Here is a 21,968-nt window from a genome sequence, read left to right on the forward strand (position 1 = left end):
GTGATAATGGCCTCCATCTGCCTGACTCCTCTTGCTGCTGCTGCCTGAATTATGTTTATGACGACACTGTAGCAAATGAATATTCTCAGCCATCCTGGTCATTTTCATTCAACTGTTGAACTGATGAAGCTGCTTAGAGGAGCATGTAACATCTATAAATACTGAATATTCCACTATGTGGTTGGTCTGCCCATAATCTCTGTCTTTAGACTCCATTGGCAGTCCGTGCACTTCACTGTGTGCACACATTTTTCCTTCTCCAGGCTTCACTGATTCTACTGACCACCGGCACCCTGCTGCTCTGTCAGAGAGATGGAGACCAACTGCCTCATTAAAACGAAAAACAGTCACCTAATCCCACATCCCAGAATCAGAGGGGACGGCTAATATTTTTGTGCATGACAGGGAAATCGGTTTCTTCTTTACACACCACAAAGGGAATCACTAATCATGCACAAATAATCGAAGAAGCATAAATTGGCCGTCAGACTCCTATGGACTGTTTTTACTCTAAGCAAAAAGGAGGCGGCATGACAAATGAGGTAAGTGACAAAGAGGTTTTATAAATAAATATATAAATGATAATATAACATAATATCATAAACATAACATAAATTAGCAACATTTTAATATTTGTTTAATCATTTTGGCCACAGTTAGACAGGTCAAACAGAATTAGCCAAACTAAAGTGTGTTTTCATTCAACAGTACAAACACTGGCCTATTTATTCCTTTATAAGTACAAGAGCTAAAGAGCTAAAGCTGCTGCAGGCATGTGAAACAGCAGTACGATGGCAGCACGCCATTATGAACGACACTAATCATCAGGTGTCAACGCCATTTGAGGTTCAGTGTCTTACTCAAGATATGGAGGAGGGTGGGAGTATCCTGCCCACTGATTAAACCTACTTCATTTTGGAAAATTGTCAGCAGTAATATTATGTTTTTACATAATAAGTAATTTAAAACCTGAATAATGTGAGTTTATTTCACAGTGTTTTCACCTTTTTGGCAATTTCTAGCTGTTGCTTTTAGTAGAATGTGTCAGTGTACAGTATATATTTCTATCACTATATTAAGACTACACTAATATAAGAAAAAACATACCCCAATTTACATTTTCTTTATATTCTCTATTCTCCTCGGCTCAGACAGCAAATCTGAAGGAGTAAATGGATTTCCTGAAAAATGGAGAGGCAGAGAGACCGGTGGAGAGGGAAAGAGAGAATCTGCCTAGACTGTGGACATTATCTTGGCCTTAAAATTGTAGAACACAATCATGAGAATTCATGTAGCCGGAGAGAGATGATGAAAGCCCTGGGGGCAGTAGAGCCTGCCAGTAAATAACACAGATAACAAGCTCATCACATCTGAGTTTGTGCTGTGCCCTGGGCTGAGTACTGCCTCAGGCTGCCTCTGGCTGTAACACCTCTGTTATTCTGTTTTATTTTCACTCTGGGCTAAATACCCTAGAGGCTGGTTTTATATGAAGTCTGTTTCATGGACCAAAAAAAAAATCAATTTCATATGTCACAAATTGCATAAATGCAGCGACTGTGCTGTGATACTCAAGTGAATTTTATACACGTTATAAGCCATAAGAGTGGTGTGTGGACGCCTGCGGGACAAGCCTTTGTGTGAACTATTGAGAAGTTGCTCAGATTTCATCAACACTCTTGAGCAGTTATGGAAAATGTTTAATCTGTAAAATCTGTACAATACACCGTTCATGGAAATATTAAAATTACTGATGCTATATGCCAATCTTTATTTTACAGACTATCCTAACGTGGCCCTAAACTTACTCATTTATTTGCAGTCAAGCAATAATTCCGTGACAAATCCACAAAAAGTTGCATTGTACAAAGTCAAATTTGTTCAGGAGTGAAGGTTTTCTGTCTGTGAGCAGCATTATTCACTGCAAAAACTTCTCTCCTACACTTTGCTGGGCCTGCAGCAGCGAGATTATAAACCTAACAAAGGATTACACCCAATTAGGAAGAATACATCAGACATACAATATGCAAATCCCAAAACAAACAATCTTGTGTTGTAAACTGCATCTTCCTGCAGCAAGAAACGCTTCCACACCCAATCTGAATAACAGAAAAATGAACAGTATGACTGAGTGAGCGTCCTGAATGGGTCTCACCACACTTATTTTCAGTGATTCAGCAAAGTTCTAATTACAGTAGAAATCAACTCTGTGGTCACAGCCACAGTAAGCAGTAAGGTGGATTTGTTCATCATTATTTCCACAAATGAAATAATTCTTGCTGGTTGTCTGGTGATAAATGCCATTTTATATTTGATTTGAGTCCTAATTTTCTGCACCAGCACAGAGTGCTGTGTTATTGTGCTTTATATTCAGTGTTGTCTGGTAAACCTCACAGCCTCATTTATTGTTTGGCTGTATGCAAATGCAATGAAGACTAAATGTGGATGCTACCTTCATCCCTGTTTAGACTGTTCTGCATATTGGCTGTAATAAAATGTGCTACATGCGAATAAGATGGCTGACATGCACCTGTCCAACATATCTACCTCTCACCACAGCATCATGAGGGTTTGATGTTGTAGGTACAGAACAGAGATGTGCTTCAACATGAGCACAGACACACACCAACACACACACTGACCTGTCATTGTACAAAAAGTAAGCCTACACACAGTTAAGAGTAATTCCAGCTCGCATTACATAATAAAAACTTAATGAGCACGCACCGTGTACATATTGCCCTTCGCTACTTCCGGCTCCCATTGAGTGTTAGCAACATTAGCATATTAGCAGCGCATTTTTGCTAGTTAGCTAAACATTTTTTTAGCATTTCAAGCTACTCGACATTGCACTTGGTTAAAATTATGTGCAATTACTTTTTGTTATCGATGTATAATATACGACGACACTTACGTAATTATCAAGAAACTCACCATTTATCTTGTTTTCGTCTTAAACGTATTTTTCCACTTCTGTTAGCTGTCAGCATTCTCCGAGTCGCTCTTCACGCTGTCTTCACAAAATGATTTTATTCTGGAAAGTCACAAAATAATCATAAAATGCTCTTATCATATCATCAAAGGCGCCTAACAATGAAACAATGCTCTATAATCGGAACCGTTTTTATTGTAGCGTGAAGCTGGACGTAAGACAAAACAAGAAAAAAAACTGCAACTTAGAAAACATGGAAGCTGTAATGTTATAGATATATACTTTATTAATTCTCTCTGATAAAATAAAATTACAAAATAATTTCAACCTCAAACGGCACTTTCCTTGATCATAATTATTTAACGTATTGATAATACATATATCATAATTGTCATGACGAATGAGAAGAATACTATAGTTTAATTAATAATGTAAGATATCACCTAGAACTGCGTTTAATCATAATGGTAAAAAAGACTAAGCAATACAAAGCTAGATTTTGTTAACAGCATACTGTACAATATTCCAAGCGTATGTAATTCAGTATTCCGGCCACAGCGTGTCGCTATAAGATAGTTTTCAATATTGTCTTCAATGCAAAGATATGCTTGTCTCTTTTCCCATCACACCGTTTAATTCCTCTCAGAAATATCTCAGGAGTCTTTCACTATATGTTTTATTTATTTCTTGAACAGCTGTTCCTTCATGGCCATTTATCCTTTTGTAAGGTATGTTTGTGTTCCCTTGTGTTCATCCGTAGTCCACCCCGTTTCTGAGCAGTCCGTGTACAGCACTGTAACAAGTCCATGCCCAGATTTTCACAGTTATTCCCTCAGAAATATTGTCAAGATATCTGCAGCGCCTCCTGGTATCTTTTGTCCCCAGTGACAGCAGCGTTCACTGCCTCTTATTGAAGTCCATTTAAGAGAGAGAGCACTTTGGTTGTTGAGATGTGTGTATGTGTTTATATATATCAGTGTGTATAATGTGTGTGTGTGTCTGTTCTTATGTCTGCATGGCAGTTTAAGTGATCAAGCAAGCGAGAGTGTTTGAGTGGAGCTCATCACACAGAATACATTCATGATAACAGTGAGCTGTTTTGGGAAGCTGCAAGCTTGACAAAGAATGGCAGTAAAGAAAGGTCTTCTTGCCTTCATGACGGGGTCATGGACACAACCATGCACTGAAAAAACATTCATTATAATGAAACAGCTATACCAGTTATCAGACTTGAAAACAAGAATCAATTAAAACTACCACAGTAAAATCAGTATTTTGGTAAAAAGCAACATTTCTTTTCAGAAAATGAAAGCAAAAGCACCTAAATCAATCTACCTCTGCTGGCTTCAGTAAAGTAAAAGAATAAGCAAATCATCTGTTATTGTTGGACAAAGTTTGGATTATTATGTTAGCTTCATGTGGTAGACTCCAGCAAATGTAATAACATAAAATAAAAACTCACTCTGAATGTGGAGTTTGTGCAAAGCGCGGATTTGTACATGTTTATGTCTGGAATTTTCTACTAACAACCACCCCAGTATAAATGCACTTGAAACAAAAATTTGTTTTTTTCTGCTTCTGTCAAAAATGTTCACAGAAATTAAACAAGTCTCATTTCAGTATGGCAAACGACAAGTAAACATCAGTTCAGTCAATGCAGTAATTAAGTCCTGTGTAGTGTGTGTTTGTTTTACTATCCTGTCTTCACCATCATGAACAGACATGATGAATTACACCTCAGTACCTTATTACTATATTTCTACCTCATCTGTAATTTATGAAGTTCAGGGAATGCTTACAATTTCCCCAACTGAGTCGTTAAAATGTCACAACTACACGTAAGACTAAACTACTGCATTAGCTCGCACCCAAATGATGTAACAGTGTGTCTACATTGCTTGGCAGTGCTATATGGAGATTGACAGTGCATCAAGTGCTTGGCAGTATAGGCTTTAGTATTATCTGGTGGGCTAGTGCATTAATAGTTTGTGTGAGTGTAAATAGGGCCTGCATTGTGAGTTTTATGCTTGTGCTGTGTTAACGTGTGTGTGTGTGTATGTATGTGTGCGTGCGCGGTGCATGCCGCTGTTTTTTTTTTTTTTAATCATGGTCGTATTGATCGAACCTTCTGTTAAAGGGATGCTCGTTAACACACAATTAGCATTCAGATAGAAAATACATCATAAGGATAAAAAGTCATGGTCATTAATTCCTGATTAAGGGAGTGAGAGATTAGGAGAGGGGGACAGAAACAGAGAGAGAGAGAGAGAGAGAGAGGGAGGGTGGGTAAGAAAGAGAGAGAGAGAGCAAGAGAAAGAGAGAGAATAAAAGGCCTTTTTCAGTAATTGGAGTGGATTCCATTTAGGAGTTCATGTAATTATTCCTCGTTATTTCTCCTCCCCTCTCCTTCCACTTCCTCGTTCTCTCTACCACCATTTCTCACCCCTTTGACATCCTTCCTCCCCCTCACACCTTTCAGAGTCTCCATTTCATCTCCATTTTTCTTCTTCTTCCATACAGTCAAGGAAGGCGCCCCAAAGTTCCTAACATGTCCCATTACTCATACTGGCTCTCCATCTTAATCCCATTATTTCTCCTCATGGTCCCAGCTTCATCCCTCCCTCATCGAGCGTTAGTTTCAGAGGTTCACCACACATTTCTCTCTCTCCTCCTCCTCCTCTCTCATTTCTCTACTGTAAGTCAGAGGACTAACGCAGCCCCCTCCTCCTCTCTCCCCGTTTTGTTCCCATGCTTGTCCTCTTGAAATCCTCAGAGCTGTCTTCAGCAACTAGAGGTGCAGGTGTTGGGATTGGAACTGGCCTCCAGGCTCCCCTCTGGGCTCAGAGGTGGGGGCGACAGAGGGGACTCCAAGGCCAAGGTAGAGACTGGGGCTGGAGGTGTTATAGGAGCAGTGACCTGGACTGGAGAAACAGAAACTGGCGCAGTGGTTGAAGAGGCAGCTGGGGACAGTGGGACCACAGTACCACCTCCTCCTCTACCATCCCTTGCATCCCTCTCCTGGAGCAGGTGAACCAGGGCGGCATGCTGGGCGCTGAGGGTTGCAGAGAGGTGCGCAGGCAGGGCATTAAAGCCTGCAGTGAGCTGCTCCACCCGCTGCTCCAGGGACAGCATCTGACGCTCCAAGTCCTCGCTGCGGTCGTTGAGCTCCGACATGAGCTCATACATGACACTCTGCATCTGTAGGAGGAGAGGAGAGGAGATGACTCGTGCCCGCAGAGTACTTTAAGGAAGAGAGACAGACTGCAAATACGTAAACAGGTCGATTTATTTAAGCTTGTTTAAAAGAATCTTTGTGAATGAATAGTAGGAGAAAGTAAAAGCGACTACAGAGTGAATTCAAAATATAGTAAGTAAGACACCAAGCAAAAGAAAAAAATATTCAAGCGGGAACAGAAGTTGAAGGCTGGGTATTATAACACTGTGAAGGAGTAAGAATCATAGAGCGAGAGTGTCCCTGCCTCGCACATCCTGGTCTCTGTAACCATGGTAAATGCACAAGTGGCCAATTCAGATAGAGTCACTGAGATGGCATAATTACAAAATATTTGGTGCTAAAGGCATTGCCTCTCATAAAGACACACACACTGAATCTTTGTCGTCCTCCTATTCAAGTCAGTATCTTACTCACTCTCCCCAATGTGTGTGTGTGTGTGTGTGTCTCTTTCACAATCACGCACACGTGTGTGCTCACATTCTCACTCAAACACCCACACAGCAACAGAAAAACATGAGCACACCCCTCCCTCCTCTCATTTCCTCCTCGCTCTCTCACTCACTCAGTCATCCCTGTTTTAACACTTGTTCTGGTTGCTAGGAGACGCAAAGCCACAGAAATGGGCAGGTCAGCACGGAAATGGAGGAATGGTGTGGTTTATGTTGTGGTTTTTTTTTTGTGGGGGGTAAAGGCATGTTCCTAGCCTGTTCGTGTGTTCAGCTCACCTTTGAGAGGTCCACTAGTGTGTTGGCCTGATCACTGAGTTTCCTCTGCTCCATTTTCACACTGCGTAATCTGCAAACAGATACACACATACAACCATAAAATATATAACACACACAGACACACACACAAGAAGAGAGAGAAAGAGACACAGAGAGAGTTGAAATCCAGTAAATACGCAGTGGTCAGTCCAGAGAGTTAATCCCTCTGGGTCCAGACAACAACACTCTGGAGCGGTCACCTTGCCCAGTTCAGCATCATTTCTACCTGCAGTGAGCCCCAGGATTTAAATGCACAAACACAGCAAACACAGCAAAGACACTTGGTCATAGAGGTGAAAATATATATTCTATAGTTGCTGCAAATGCAAAATCAGACCAAATAAGATTGTAATAATAGGACTACAAGGAAATAAACTAAAGAAACAAAATTAAATGACCACTGTACTTCTTCCAATTAAAAATAGAACCCGTCTAACTGTCAAAACATGATTATTAAACTGAAAGTCTGACCTGTGTTTTCATAAAACAAACCCAGAGGCTTCCTCCATTATAATGAAGTGCAGACTAATTTCGTGAAGCCGCACCAGCAGATGAAGGTGTCTCCCTAACAGCAAATGTTCCCACATTCCCATGAAAATACCCCATTACAGTAGCGTGATGTGATTAAGTACATTCACAGTCATGCCACTTTCTATTCCGAGAGGGAAGTGTTGTAATTTTTACCTTAATACCTTTATCTGTACACCATATTACCCACAAAATTCATTTAACAACTATCATAACTAATAATCATAACATCTTGAAGTTGTAACACTCATGCATTGTAGGGTGATAATAGGACTGTGGTCTATATATAGGTAGAGGAAAACCTTGTACTTTATTTTCATATCATAGTTCACTTCACACAGAGCCGTTCACCAAAAAATACCCCACAGTAGTGATTACATCATCATCACTGTGGTGACCACTGGGCTCCTTCTTCATTTTGAGGAAAATATAGCAGGGATTCATGCATTTTATCTGATTATCAGCATTGATTCAACCTGTGGGTGGATACAAAGTACAGCTGGTTTTAAAGGCTTCATCAGCTCAGTAGCACAGTTGCATCCATGAGCCTGAGAGTGAGTGAGTGTGTGTGTGTGTGTGTAAAGTCTGGTCTCACTGATGTATCGCCTGGAGGAACTTCCGCTGATGTTTGCGGACTCTGGCGTGGTCAATCTTCTTCATCAGCTTGGTGTGTTTGTAGATGAGCCAGGTCTCCCTTAGCACGTTAGCAGCTGCATTCTTTATCTGCTCGCAGACAATAAACACACAGATACACACATATTGTTAGCAACAGGTAGCCCTTGGCAACTGAAGAAGAAGCAGGCAACAGGTTTGCCTAACCCTGCTTTTTTCTCTTCTTTATCTCTATTGTCTCTATGCAAAGAAAAAAAAAACTAAACCATCATTCTCTTCTTAGAGGCTGCCCTCATTCTCTCTGTCTCCCTCTACACATACCAGCTCGCCTGCCAATGCTTTTCATGTACGCATAAACAGCTCTCTCCTTAGGGAGATTGGCAATGAGAATCCTCTCTCTCTCTCTCTCTCTCTCACACACACTGAGTTGAGTTGGCCTGTCTACATGCCACATTACATCTTAGAGAAACTCAAACAGGTCATATTATAGATGAGGTAATTCAGCACAGTATAACTGCAGTTCATTAACACCACTGAGCTTCTATTTAATTATGACAATTGAAAGAAACAAGTGTTGTTGCTCTTACACTTGCTGTCAAAGAAACATCAGTGAAATGTAGAGCCATGTGTAATGATACTGAGTTATGGGAAGGCCCGGTTACTGCTCTGACATAAACTTCAGCTGCTTTCAGTTTGGGCCATCCAAACATGAGATGACTGTGATTTAATCAAATAAATAAATGTCAGAACCAGCTGGAGGTCACATTGAACAGACATCCGTTTATATTCATATCTGCCCCTGTACATTTCATATATGGTATGTCTGTATATGTTGCTATGTAATTACAACGCAGGGGTCTGACACCCAGTGCAGAAAAAAAAAAGGCGAGGGTGGATACCATAGTGAAGGGAGAAAGGAGAGAGAATCTGTAAGGACATAAATTGAATGAGAGACTTCAAAGAGATGCTGAGCACTGAACAAAGAACAATTATACCCCCGTCTGAGGAGCACAAAAGACCCCGGCAGCTTGGCTAATCAGCACCCATCCACCGCAGTCAAGGACTGCTCACTCACATACACGCCTACACATACACACATGAAGACGTACACACACTATTGGCTACAGATGAAGAGAGTAGGAGGCCGTGGGCCTTGCAGATGTGCTTTCAATGACACAGAGGACGACAAACTGTAAAGAGCTACTGTAACATACTGTATGTAATGTATAAGGTGTCTGTCATCCAGCTAATACTTCATGTTACCACTCAAGTCTCAATGACAGCCTTACACACGTATTCATTCTTACCTTGTTTACTGTTAAAATATTCAAATACAATATGCACACATTATAAAAATAATAAATCCCAACAGACATAAGCTTCAGCTGATGTATATTTATTTTAAATTTGCATGCCATGATATGATTTGGATGCAAATGCAGGGCTGGAGGATGGAGGTGAAACCTGCTATGCCATGTTTCCCTCTCTTCCATATTTCACTCACATCTGTGTACACAGGCACCAACAGGGCTGTGAAGATGCTAAAGAAGCGTCAACGCCACGACATGTTATTTGTAAGGCTGCTGCATTAATACCAGAGACAGTATTATATAACAGTTTAAATAAAATAGGTGGAATAGTTTTAATCACAGCCCAGGTTACCAAAGAGGACATTCAACACTGTGCATTCCTGCGGGCCTATTGGTAAACTGATATGTCAAATCCTATCTATCAGCTGATTCATCACTGCAGGGTGAGTGAAATATGATGAATGGTGGCATCTTGTCTCTGTGTCGAAGGCTTCACACAAACTTCCAAGTCTTTTACACAGCTTTCATGTAGACGTTTAACCTGCTCTGCTGACTGATAATACCAGACTCTGTTTGTACCACCACACTCTTTCTTTTACGTTCTCCCTCCTCCTGGGAAATAATGCAGAAACTGAGGCAGATACGGCGACTCCATTATCAAAACTAAAAAGAGCAGCAGCCATTCCTGCACCATATGGCCTGTACTTGGGCAACAATGTTAGAGCCATATGGCGTGGTTTGGGTCAAAGATCTGTTCTGGTTGCTCCCCTACAAAGCACACCTTATGGTAGGTACATGTGAAATCTGTTAAGGCAAGGGGTTCCCACATGTCAGCATGTTAATGACATATTGTGGAGAATAAATCAATCAGTGCAAACTAAAATATTTCATTATAGACAATACTTCTAGCAATGATTACAAGGAACAGGCTTTGGAAAATAATGGGTTGCTTGGAGGGGAAAAAGGGATATCCCGGACTGTTTACTCATCAACTTTTGCTGTCGCCAGAGAAAAAGTGGACCTGCTCGACCCTGCTAACCTAAGAAAGTCTTAATGACCTGTGCATGCAAATAATAATTAGGTGCTGCTGTGCTAGAGACACAATGGTGTATTCGAGGAGAGCAGGAAACATAAACAAACAGGCCAATTACCTTGGCAACAACCTCATCCATGTGCCACAGCGACACGTGGCCTTACCTGATGACCTTCCCTTCATGGACATGGTAACAAAGGGAAGAGACAAGTCACACTCTCTGAGGCAGACACACAAACACAGCAGCACATTCATGCGAAAGGACAATGTCTCCCATGCAAAAGCAGAAGGATGTTCAATTCAAAGGTCAAACATATGAATAAAATGTCACGCAATGTTTAATTATGATTAAAATCATAATTGAATCATACTGGTGGATAATTTCTAGACACAAATGAAAGGAAGTGCACACACAGGGTCAACTGGAAAAAAACAAAAAAAAAATCACAAAGTGTCAAATTAATCATTTGCCACTGTCACAATATGTCTGCACTAATAATGATCCATCTGGCCCGCAGAAAGAAGAGTTATTTTTACTGTGTGGAGTGGAAGCTAGCTTAGTAGGAATCTTCGGGGGTTAGATTGCTCCCATTTGGCTAGTGGTGTAAACATTGGGAGGCACTGCTGCACCTCCCAGAGTGCACTCTGAATATTCAGAGAGGACGAAGCACTGAATATGCCACAGGGACTTCTAAAAGTGCTCTGAATTAACTGATGGTCCAGCGTGGCAGCAGAACACACATTTAGAGTGCAAATTTATAGAAAGACTTAACATCTTTAACTTTACATTTAAAAAGCCTGAATTGAAAGCACTGACCTCAGACACAGTCGGCCATTTACTTCACTGAATTGGCTTATTGGTTCAATTTAATTGACACCGTTGTACCATCAAAAGGAAGGAGCCACTGCTGCACTGACTGCAGCCTGCAGAAAGCCTGTCTTTATCAGTGGTGACTGAGCTCTGTGGATGTTCCTGACCAGATAGGCTTCCAGCAGTGCTCTGAATTAAGCATTACTTCGGCCTTTTAAACACACCTTCAACATCAAGAAAACATGCCCTGACATCAAGCACCAATACTTGACACCTCACTCACATGGTCTACTCTGGGACTGTGTTAACTGTTATTTAATTAATGTTTTGTTAATCCTATCAAAGCACCGAGAGTCTGCTTCACTGAACCCTGCATGAAAATTAACCCTGCACACCAAACTTTGAATGATGTTTCTTAAGCACATCCTCCTCTCTGATAAGACCTCAGCACCCTATCTGCACTACACAAGATTTTGAGATTTCAGCTTGGTTCCTGACGGCCGATGTTAAAAGTCTGATCCGAGGATGAAAGCGGAGAACACTCAAGTGATGCAAAGTGAAAATATTTTTTGAAGTATATGTCAGAAAGCGTCAAAAATGTACCACACACATTTTAACTAAAAACATCTGTTTGGTACATAGATGTCTAAGGAAAAGTTATTTTTCCACTGTCTGCTAAATATAGGGGTATAGCTCATTTTGATACTGGTAGACAACCACACCCTTATTCAGATCAGCTAGGGGCCTCACTCTCTTTGGCATTTAATTGACATTCTTGTTAATCCTTCAAAGGGAAAGAGACAGCATTTCACTGAGGTAGAAAGCCTGTGTGTGCGCTTGTCTATCCGTGTGTGCGTGCACATGTGATGATGGCAGGATGTAGAATCTATTGTTGCATTATTCATTATAAAGCTTTGACTGACTGTATTCTCTTGTTACGATGATGTGGCAGAGAATTGCCCCAGCCATGTAAATCAATGTGGATACAACAGCTTCAATCATTGGTCTCTCAGTAATAGAGGGCAGGAGACAATTACCACTGCATAAACTGAAGACCCTTTGAAGCAAATGTCACCAAGCAGCATGCTGCATTGTTGAATGAAACTGCTGTATGACACCTCACTCACTCGATGAGTGCCTTTGTTAAGAGTGTGATTTACTGGTTTGAGAAGGTATCATTAATATCCATTTAGAAAGGGATTTCTGAAAAAGATCTACCAGAACAATAATCTAGGCATCTAAAGCATGGTGAGGCTGTGCTTGAGCTAAATGCTTTCCTTATCATGAACTTGTAATAATTATTGTACATTCTGCATATGATGATATCAACAATATTTACTATGGTCAGCACCTTATCGCAATAAGAAGCTAACACTGACAGGTGTGAATTGTAAATAAAGTTAACAAGCAAAAGATGTCAACCTGTTGGGGGTACTGGAGAGAGAGGTTCACCACACATTTCAGCTATTTGTTTTGATCACCTTAATTGCTGCAGTTAATACAAACTGAATACTGCCAGTATTTAACATAAAAGCATTTCAAAAACATTTGTTTGATTACCAGAGGCAAGGGTGGATATAAAGTACGACAAGTGGATCCGAATTAACTGATCAAACACCATCACTCTATCATCACTGAAGCGTGAACACAGCAGGTGTTCAACAACAAAGTGTATAATCAAGAAAAGATGGCAGTTGGAGTTTAGTCACCACTTCTTATCCCAGAGTTGGCTTACAGACTGATTTGATCATACTTGTCATTCAACTGCAGTAAAAATTCAGGCAACCAATGGCCTGCAACACCCTTTTAGTCTGTGGGACTTCCGCTGGGGAATATAAATATGTGCAGGACAGGACAGTTTATGTACAGCAATAACAGCAATAATGTGTCCTGACATTTTTCCGACTCTAAAATCTGAATTCCATAATCACAGTCCTCTGGAGAAATAAATAATTACAGTGGCCCAAATTATACTGTATATCCATATACATATTGCAGCAGAAAATGCTGGGACCCTAGGCTTTGAATGGTCAGATTATAAATAATATATATATATACAAACACTTACACAAACACACAGTCAAGTAGCAGGTGGTTAAGGCTGTTACAACATCTTGTGAAAACAGACTCTGGCTGACCTGACTGGAGACAGCAGGAAGATGAGGTGAGAGCCTGGTTCCATTACAGTGTGTTCATCTCCTTTGTCGATACTTTATCCACATTTATTGATCACTGTACGCCATTCAGTCACCAAGATAACCCTGCTGCCATAATGTACCCTACATATTTGATATGGGAGCTATTTTTAAAACTTGGGTCTTTCAACTGTATGAAAAATTGAAAAGGACCGGAGGAGGGGAGGAAGTGAAAGATAGAGTGAAGGAGGCGGGGAGGGGGGATGAAAAGGAGAGAGCAAGGGAGCGAAGGTGATAGATAGAGAGAAAAGGATTTACTGTAAGAGAGACAAATGTCAGAGAAGAGGGGAGGTGGAGGGATGGTCATGTGGGAGGAAAAAGATCGGAGATGGAACAAAAAGAAAGAGAGAGAGAGGGAGAGAGACACTAAGTGAGAGAGCAGAACAGAGTGAGCGAGATAGAGATGACCTTTTATTGCCTTCACTCACTCAAATAACATGGCACTTTGTCACAACAATACAGGGTGATGGTGTGATGTAGGAGACGGGGAGGGCGAAGGAGTAGCAGTGAAAAAACAAGTCGTTTAGCCGGACTCTGAACCCCAAAGAAATCCTAAAACACAGCGCAAAGCCCCCTAAAGAACAAAGACACATAAAAACTGCACTTTTATAGATTACAGCTGCAGCTCTGTAAGAACTGAGAGTTTTGCTTCACTTCTGTAAAACATACTCATTCACACCACTGACTCCACACAAGCCTACACACCCTCTTGGTGAGTTGCGTGTCCATCATGAAGTTGTGTACGTGTTTCTCGGCCTTAGTCAGCTCCAGCTTCCTGGCTACCACGGCAACCACCAGAGCTGTACATCCCGCACCCTGAGAGAGAGAGAGAGAGAGAGACAGGGAGGAGGGAAGGAGGAGAAAACAGAGTACCAAGTCAGTCAGTACAGAGGAGGAACTGAACTAAATCGGTGGCTTTTGGATGGGGAATTAGCTCCGATGATTGAAGGGAGCAAGGACAAATATGAGGAAGTGAGTCGAATGACAGAAGGAGAAGTGAATGGGAGAGAGGAGAGGATTAGGAGGGATAGCTCTGTTCCAGATCCACATTTCCTCATGTCGAGAGGGAAGCCAAGTCTATTTTCACATGCAATCCATCTGGTGTGAGATTCCTTCTATATCGCCTCTATATGTAGCTAAAAAAAATGCCCCTTATAGATTAAAAAACATCAATGACTGACACCACCTAATTTCATTTAATTAGATGCTGTCAATCTGAATTACATGGTGTCAGTCTTTTCCTGTCACTGAAGGCTTGAGGCCTGCAGGATGTGTAAAAGTGTAAAACACAGACCAGTTTTGTCTGTATTCCAGCTCAACCCACATGGGACATACGGCAAATTCATTTGGGAAAGAGTGACAGAAGTCTCTCAACCAGAAAGACATGCTTGAGAGGAGAAGAGGAGCAGGAACACAGGGAGGAAGACAGACTTAATTAACTTTCAGATTAGACACTGTTTTCAATGGGGCTGTTGAGTGCTCACAGGTTCCTCTGAAGGGGCAGGCACCTATAGGAGAGAAAAAGGGAGAAGGGAGGAGAAGATAAAGAGAGTGAAGAGCTATGAGTAAATATAAATGGGAAAGGAAGGAAACATGGAGGGCAGGAGGAAAGCATGAGGCAGGGGTGTGTGGATAGAATAGGAGGAGAGAAAGATGGAGAAGAAAGTAATGTTAATGAGGTCACATATCTCCTGATAAGTAATGAATTAAGATTAAGAGTGTTTAATGAAAATGTAAAGAGTGTTCCTGGTTTTGAGTGTGTGCATCACACACAAAGTGAGAAAGCATAAAAGAGATATATGAAGAGAAACATAGTGAGTTTGAGAGCGAGGGAGCATGTAGGTAATAGCCAAGATTCATTCGTGCACACTCTCCAACGACAAGACAGGTTTGCCAAAAATAACTTTGGCTGGCTTCAGTGAAATGTAACGCACAAACAGGCATTAGTGCCCACGTCTATACACTCATCCACTCTATTTGTGTTTATTCAAAAACTATGAATAAAATATGATGAGGGCCAATGGAAAACCCTTAAAGCATTCATACATGTCTGCGCTATGGGGAAAAGAAAACTCAGCGAGTGAACAGTACAATATGTACAGCACAGTGTGTGTACAATAACAACTGTGTCTATGAGTCTGAAAATTGTCCTCCTCGGTCAGAAACAGTAGGGGGCTGATTGGCTCGTCAGGGGCAGGCTTTGCGTGAGTGTGTGTGTGTGTATGAGAGTTTGTTTGTATATACGCCTGCATCCATTTGATTCCAGCAGGGTTCCCTGTGCAATCTCCACAGAGTGACACGGCTGATGATGGCTGTGCTGCTGTGATTTGTTTCATGCGCCAGGGTGTTTCCCTCACTTCCTCCAGTAACAGCGCCAGCCGTCTACCTTCGCTGTCAGAAAAATGGGGGAATCACCCATCTGTGTTTTCTGTGCAACATCCACGCACTCCAGGTAAAATGTGGAAGAAGTAGTTTTCTAAACAGGTCAGCAGGCACACACAGTGAAGAGGTAAGTTCAACGCATTGAAACATTAATTTGCCCCATTAGTGTGCACTTAGAGGCAGAAAAAAAGGTGTGAAATTGTAGCAATTCTGCATGCCTTCAACCTGATCGAAAAACACACCCCCAATTAGCATTTATATGCAGTGTAGAAACAGCATAAAAAACCTTATAATGAAGTCATCGTAGCAGAACATAAAGTGCTGCAGTTGTCATAAACTTAAAAATGTGTGTATTGTCCTGCTTAGTACAGTAACTTCTTACTGAAGAAATCAATAATTTTATGTATTTAACTTCTTTGGCCAATTTGCAAATTATGCTCTCAGGGATCAGAATGGCCAGAAATGCTAGTTTTTAGATTTATGCTGCATATGTGTGTATGTGTGGAACTACACTCTCATTTATCACACCAGGCAATTCCATTTAAAACAGTTAAAGCCATCTACAATAGCTTGTTTTACATCTGTCATCTGTTTACAAAACAATAAAAATAATACCTCCATGTATTTACACAATTTGTGGTATTTGTCATACTCTAGCACCGCTCACCCACCTGCAACAACACACGACCACACATGTACACAGGCACACCTGGCACACCCCCAGGGAGCCTGAGGGCAGTGGTATATTCCAACACGGTTGGCCTTCATGTGTTGTCATAGTAACAACATTGAGAATTTCTCCTATAGAACGTCATTACAATAATTCTCAACCAAGAAAAAAACCTCACATCCTGTTTTCTGCCTCAACCTGTCACCCCTGCCCCCTCCATCCCTCCTCTTCTCTTTGTGACTTTGTGTTTTTTATCTTCTTTTCACTTCCACATGTTTTTCCACGACCTGCTGCGCCAGCTCGCTCTCGGTAAGCTGCACCTCTCTCTCTTTGTAACAGTGCATCCTCACTCCTTCTCTGATGAACAACAAAAATAAAACACTCGGACCACTCTGAAGAGTGTAATGAGAGTGTGTTTGTGTGCGACAGGACAGGAGAAAGTGTGTGTTATGTGTGGGAGTCATACTAAGATGTCAAGTTCTGTGTCAGTGTTGTGTTGTGGAGGATGCAGTCTGTACCAGTGGGCTCGGGACAAGCTGTATCCACCCCCCTGCTTTGTGTCTGTCTTTGTGCGTGCATTACAGTAAGAGTTGTACTCCATCTCAAACACCCATTGGATGATTCACCCAGCAAATGGGGGTCTGTGTGTGCTTATTCACACATTTAATGGACTATACAATGGAAAAGTAGGTGAGCTGGCAAACACAGGCTGGTTGGACACAGTGAAAATGAAAGAACACACATGAAGGTTTTTGGGAGTGGGGATGAGAAATCCTCCTGACTCATCTGTCTCAACCTAACTGGTAATTTTCAAAAGTCTGCAAGTGCACATACCAGAAGGTAAAACATGAATGGAGGTTTGATTTTGACAGTTATTTTAGGCTCTCTTTATGTCGTTCTCTTGATTTTTTTTAACCATCATCCGGGAGTCATTAAACTGCATCTTAAGGCAGTTCTTGACTGGTTGCAATGTGATGGTTGTTGCCTGACTTTGGTGTGCAAAACACACTCATGCAATCTTCTGAATAGAATACAAAACAGGCTTTTTTAGCAGCCTTTCTTATTGACTTGATTTTTGTTTTTGTTCCTTCACATTCATTAATTTATAGTTCAAGCATGCTACTGGAGTTATTTCTTTGGGTAAAATAATATAATGAAATGATTCGTAGACAATTTAGAAGCTCATCAAAGCGTCCTCCTTTTATTTGTGTGGAAACCATTTTGAGAAACATTTTTAAGAATGTACTTGCTAGATGTGCAATCTGTCTATGAGCGTCTGTAATCTATAAAAAGGAAACAGCTTTTCCTCAAACTCAGGTGGGCACCCACTGTGGAGTGACTATCAGCTTTTTATCTGCTCACAGTCCACTGTCACTCACTGCACTGCGAGCAACATGAAACACTAAACCACAGCATGTCTTATGATAAAAGTATTTTAAGGCACCGTTATTTTCCAGTCGCATTTCTCCTGTTGTTGACCTTATCAAGAAAAGCTACCGTAGTTATTAGAACATTTAATTTGAGTTGATGTGACATTTATCTTGCAGAGCTATTACGAAAAGACTCCAATTTCCTCTAATCAGTCAGAACAGTGTTAAAGTGTTAAAACCATGAGCAGTGTGCATATCAAATGACTAAATCATTTCTTTAGTTGGATCAATTTTTAAAATGTGCATTTAAACAAGTCAGCCAGAAATGAAGAAAAAATGACAGATAGCAAGCAAGAGAGAGTGAAGGGAGTATTTGGAAAGGAACACCTGTGAAGTGAAGCAAATAGAGGAGCAGTCGGCAGCTTAAACACTGATACTAACAGATGGACGGTAGATAGAAATAAACACATGGCCTCAGGGAAGGGGAGACGGACAGAGAGAGGAAAAAAAGATGGAGGGAGAAATAGAGAGGTAGATAGTGGTAAAGAAAAGGAGAAACTGACAGAGAGTGAGAGTGAGAGTGGGAGGACATGGCACACTGGAAGGTAGGACCTTCATTATGCAATGAGGACAGACAAGGGAATAACACACACGCACAAACTCACACACAAACCACTAACATGCTCTTGTTTGCACGCCTACACACCCAAAACACACAGAAGCACAGATGCAGGCTAATTCAGAGAGGATTGCCCAAATTATATAAATGGCAGAATTTCTCTCGCAAATGACAGCATGCTCTCTAATCTGCTGACCTTTGAACGAGGCGAGGACAGCGACAGCCACGGGGAGTGAGTGAGACAGGAAGGGAGGAGAGGAAGTGTACTGACCATGATGCCTGTGAGCAGACAGACTCCTTTGCCACAGTAGGTGTGAGGAACCATGTCTCCGTAGCCAATGGACAAGAAGGTGATGGAGATAAGCCACATGGCTCCCAGGAAGTTACTGGTCACGTCCTGGGCATCATGATACCTAAAAGGAAACACAGCGTGTGTTCAGGGGATAAAGTCAGTCAATAGTAAAAGATATAAATAATGAAAAACAAAAACATAACTGGCCCACTGGTCCTGTCTGCAAATGTGGGCGTCAGAAACCTAAAACACGTGTCCTGCAGTTCTGCCTCACACAGAACAAACCACATAACTGCTTCTGCTGCCTCCATCATTCCTGCCTTACGCGCAACACTGTTACCATAGCAACCTAACCTGGTGAAAGTTGTTCTTTACAAAAACTTAAAATTTAGCCTTGGATGTCAGTATTATTAATGGATATATTTACCTTTTTCTCTAGCATAAAGAGAGAGAGTTTGTAATGTTTCAGATTTTCACCTTATTGATATATTGATTCTTTTTCCTTCTTTAATTAATTTAATTTAGAGAGAAGACGAAATGCATGAATTAAAATTGGATGTGGACCAAACAAGGGTTTCCCAGGAGCTGGGCAGGGATGCATTTAATCAAGCATTAACCAGCTGACTTTTCTCATATTTCATTGATTGTGATCAAAAGCATCAGATGAGAGAGTCACTTTCTGCCCTCCACTCGATGGTGCATCAATAACACATTACATAACATATAAAATTAGATCATCAGTCCTTAAATATAACAGCACAATTTGATTAAGAGTTTCGGTGCTCTGTAACAACAGAGAGAAATATGTTCGTGGGCTAATGTTTGAGATATATATCTTATCATTCTTCACATACTGAACATAGATGACAAAACAGGGATATATTTCAGCTCTTCTCTGTAAATGATGCTCCACAATGATGACATTTTGGGGAGCAGAAGTATAAAGCAAACATCTTTATGTACACATAACCAGCAGTTTTGAATTTGCCCTGTAAAAAAATCTCCTCTTAGGGTGACATCAAATTGATTGCTTAGTCTCATTTAGACACTATCTTTTTAAGACAGGAGCTTAAAAACCTACCAGCGGGGTATTTGATGAATATTTTTTGTCACAGAATAAAAGTCTTTCGAGTGTGATTTAACCATAGACTTCACTGAAAAACACTTCAGGACAAAGTTTTAAGATCCTTCAGCACTCAGCTGAGAGTTTATTTTAAACCCAAGTGATCACACACACACACACAGTGATAATGGCATCTTAAAATATAATTTGAAAAAACCTACATCCTTGTATTTGTGACCGGAAATGGGGAATTACATTAATTTGCTCACCTATAATTAGAGGAGCAGACTGCTTCCACTCTACCTTCAGTGTCATTAATAAAAAGCTACAACAAGAAGACTGTCTGCTTAGCTTAGCATACAAACAGGGCCAAACAACCAGCTTGGCTTTGTCTAAATAGGCAACAAAATCCAGATCACTTTTTGCTTTGTTACGCAACGCCTTCCTGGAATTACTGTTGGTTGCCTAGCAACTTTTTACAGTGACGTCAGGGGATCACTGCATCCAGTCAAGAAACAGTCCCACCATAAAATCCCACAACTTATTTTATCACCCAGGGTTCAATTTTCAGTAGTAACAATAACTGAAGATAGTAGCCTTGTATTTACGAGACAGAAACTACAAAGGTCAAGAATAAACCTTCAAACATGTTAGCAAGTCCTGTTTGGACATGCCTGTGATGAGGGCAACATTTATAAATGAATCTAATGTATCATGACATACTACACTGTAATTTTAACAATGTTATACCAACTTATTAATTATTCATTCACCTGTTTATGCACCAATTATGAACATATTACAGTAGAAAGTATAACTGTTGACAGATGATTAAATATTAATGTCCTTACAGCTGCTTAAAACTACATTACAGAATGAAATAACACAATTAAATAAGTCGTGCTTGGAAAGTCTGAATGGGAAGGTCCAAAGTATAACACTCTTATATCAATATAAGAGTGTTATACTTTTTGTTATCAATGATAACATTTTTCATTCTTGTGTGGATGAAAGAGACAAACGAAGTAACAACTCCATTGTCTGAATCAAATTATAACTGCTGAGAAAGCTTTATAAACTGAAGTCTAAAGGCGGATTATGTTGCACAGATGTCCTAGATTACATTTCCTGCCAATTGAATTTAATTGCCCAGTTGAGTTTCTTGTTCACTCACTGTTCAACAACACTATCTTGTGTACACACAATGAACACAAACGACAGCTTCAGCACTAACCTCTCACACACTCGTACGGTCCAGGCAGCGATGATCCACAGAGAGATGCTGAAGACCAGCAGCACCGTCCCAGGGCAGATAGTCATGAGGGTTTTCATTACAAACCGTGTGTTAAAATGGACCTGAAGAACAAACACACACTCAGTTATGCTGATACTGTATTGCAAATTTTCTCAAGAGCTCAACCAGTACACTGTCTCCCACACACACTTGATGTTTTACTAATTAGTCTTGTGAGTAGCTTTTGATAGCGGCAGCACTCAGAGAATCTCCACTGTAATTGGAGTCAAGATCAGGGCTTGCCCTCTGACTTGGGTCACGCCACACAGTGTCTCTGAGTAATTGGCCTCTTTCAGTGTAGTTTTTATCTGGGGTTCATTTGTCAATAAGAGGCACACCATCAATTTCAGGCAGATGGATCATTTGATGGTTGGGCCCTGGAAGGGTAAAGCAACTGATAAATGAGTTGTCATATCGGAGCTGCGCTTCGATGGCAGCTTCACCTCCTCCCTTCATCACTGTAGCCTGAGGGTCAGCAGAGTGCCATCGCAGATACACTAGCAACCTGCTAAATTACTCATCTTAAATCTGCTCCATCTCTCCAGTCGCCCCCCTCTCATCCACCTAGTCTGCATATTTCCATGGTCTCTCTACTGCCTGATCTTACTGTAATGTTTACCATTTAAAGCCATTACAAACCTGGCACCAATCACTTATTGTATGACTTGTACACATTTCTCCACACTCACTGCAATCTCAATCTCATCCTTTCTTTTCATGGCCCATTTGAGCCGCATGCAATATCTTGTTCCCATTTCACGCTCTCATCTCATATTGTATTATGAAAGATCCACCATAGCTTAAGTCTCTATGCACAGTGATAACAAAAAAGGAGAGGAAGGGGATTTGGCCTGGTAGATG

At 40.9% G+C, this 21,968-nt stretch overlaps 1 protein-coding gene across 2 annotated transcripts in view; it reads right to left on the minus strand.

Moving 5' to 3' along the window:
• Window positions 1–5,278: 5,278 nt before the first annotated feature.
• kcnn3 (potassium intermediate/small conductance calcium-activated channel, subfamily N, member 3) overlaps window positions 5,279–21,968 on the minus strand; it is a 42,526-nt gene continuing 25,836 nt past the window's right edge. The window contains exons 5-10 of one of the 2 annotated variants that reach the window (XM_028426223.1): window positions 21,048–21,169; window positions 18,730–18,871; window positions 14,123–14,233; window positions 8,052–8,179; window positions 6,890–6,959; window positions 5,279–6,127 (exon numbers count right to left, since the gene is read on the minus strand). In XM_028426223.1, coding sequence (XP_028282024.1) covers window positions 5,711–6,127; window positions 6,890–6,959; window positions 8,052–8,179; window positions 14,123–14,233; window positions 18,730–18,871; window positions 21,048–21,169 — 990 coding nt within the window. In that variant the 3' untranslated portion in view covers window positions 5,279–5,710. The remainder of the gene's footprint in view (window positions 6,128–6,889; window positions 6,960–8,051; window positions 8,180–14,122; window positions 14,234–18,729; window positions 18,872–21,047; window positions 21,170–21,968) is intronic. The other variant, XM_028426224.1, reaches the window with a different exon arrangement.

This window comes from Parambassis ranga, chromosome 16 (genome assembly GCF_900634625.1).
Source record: "Parambassis ranga chromosome 16, fParRan2.1, whole genome shotgun sequence".
NCBI classification, from domain to species: domain Eukaryota; kingdom Metazoa; phylum Chordata; class Actinopteri; family Ambassidae; genus Parambassis; species Parambassis ranga.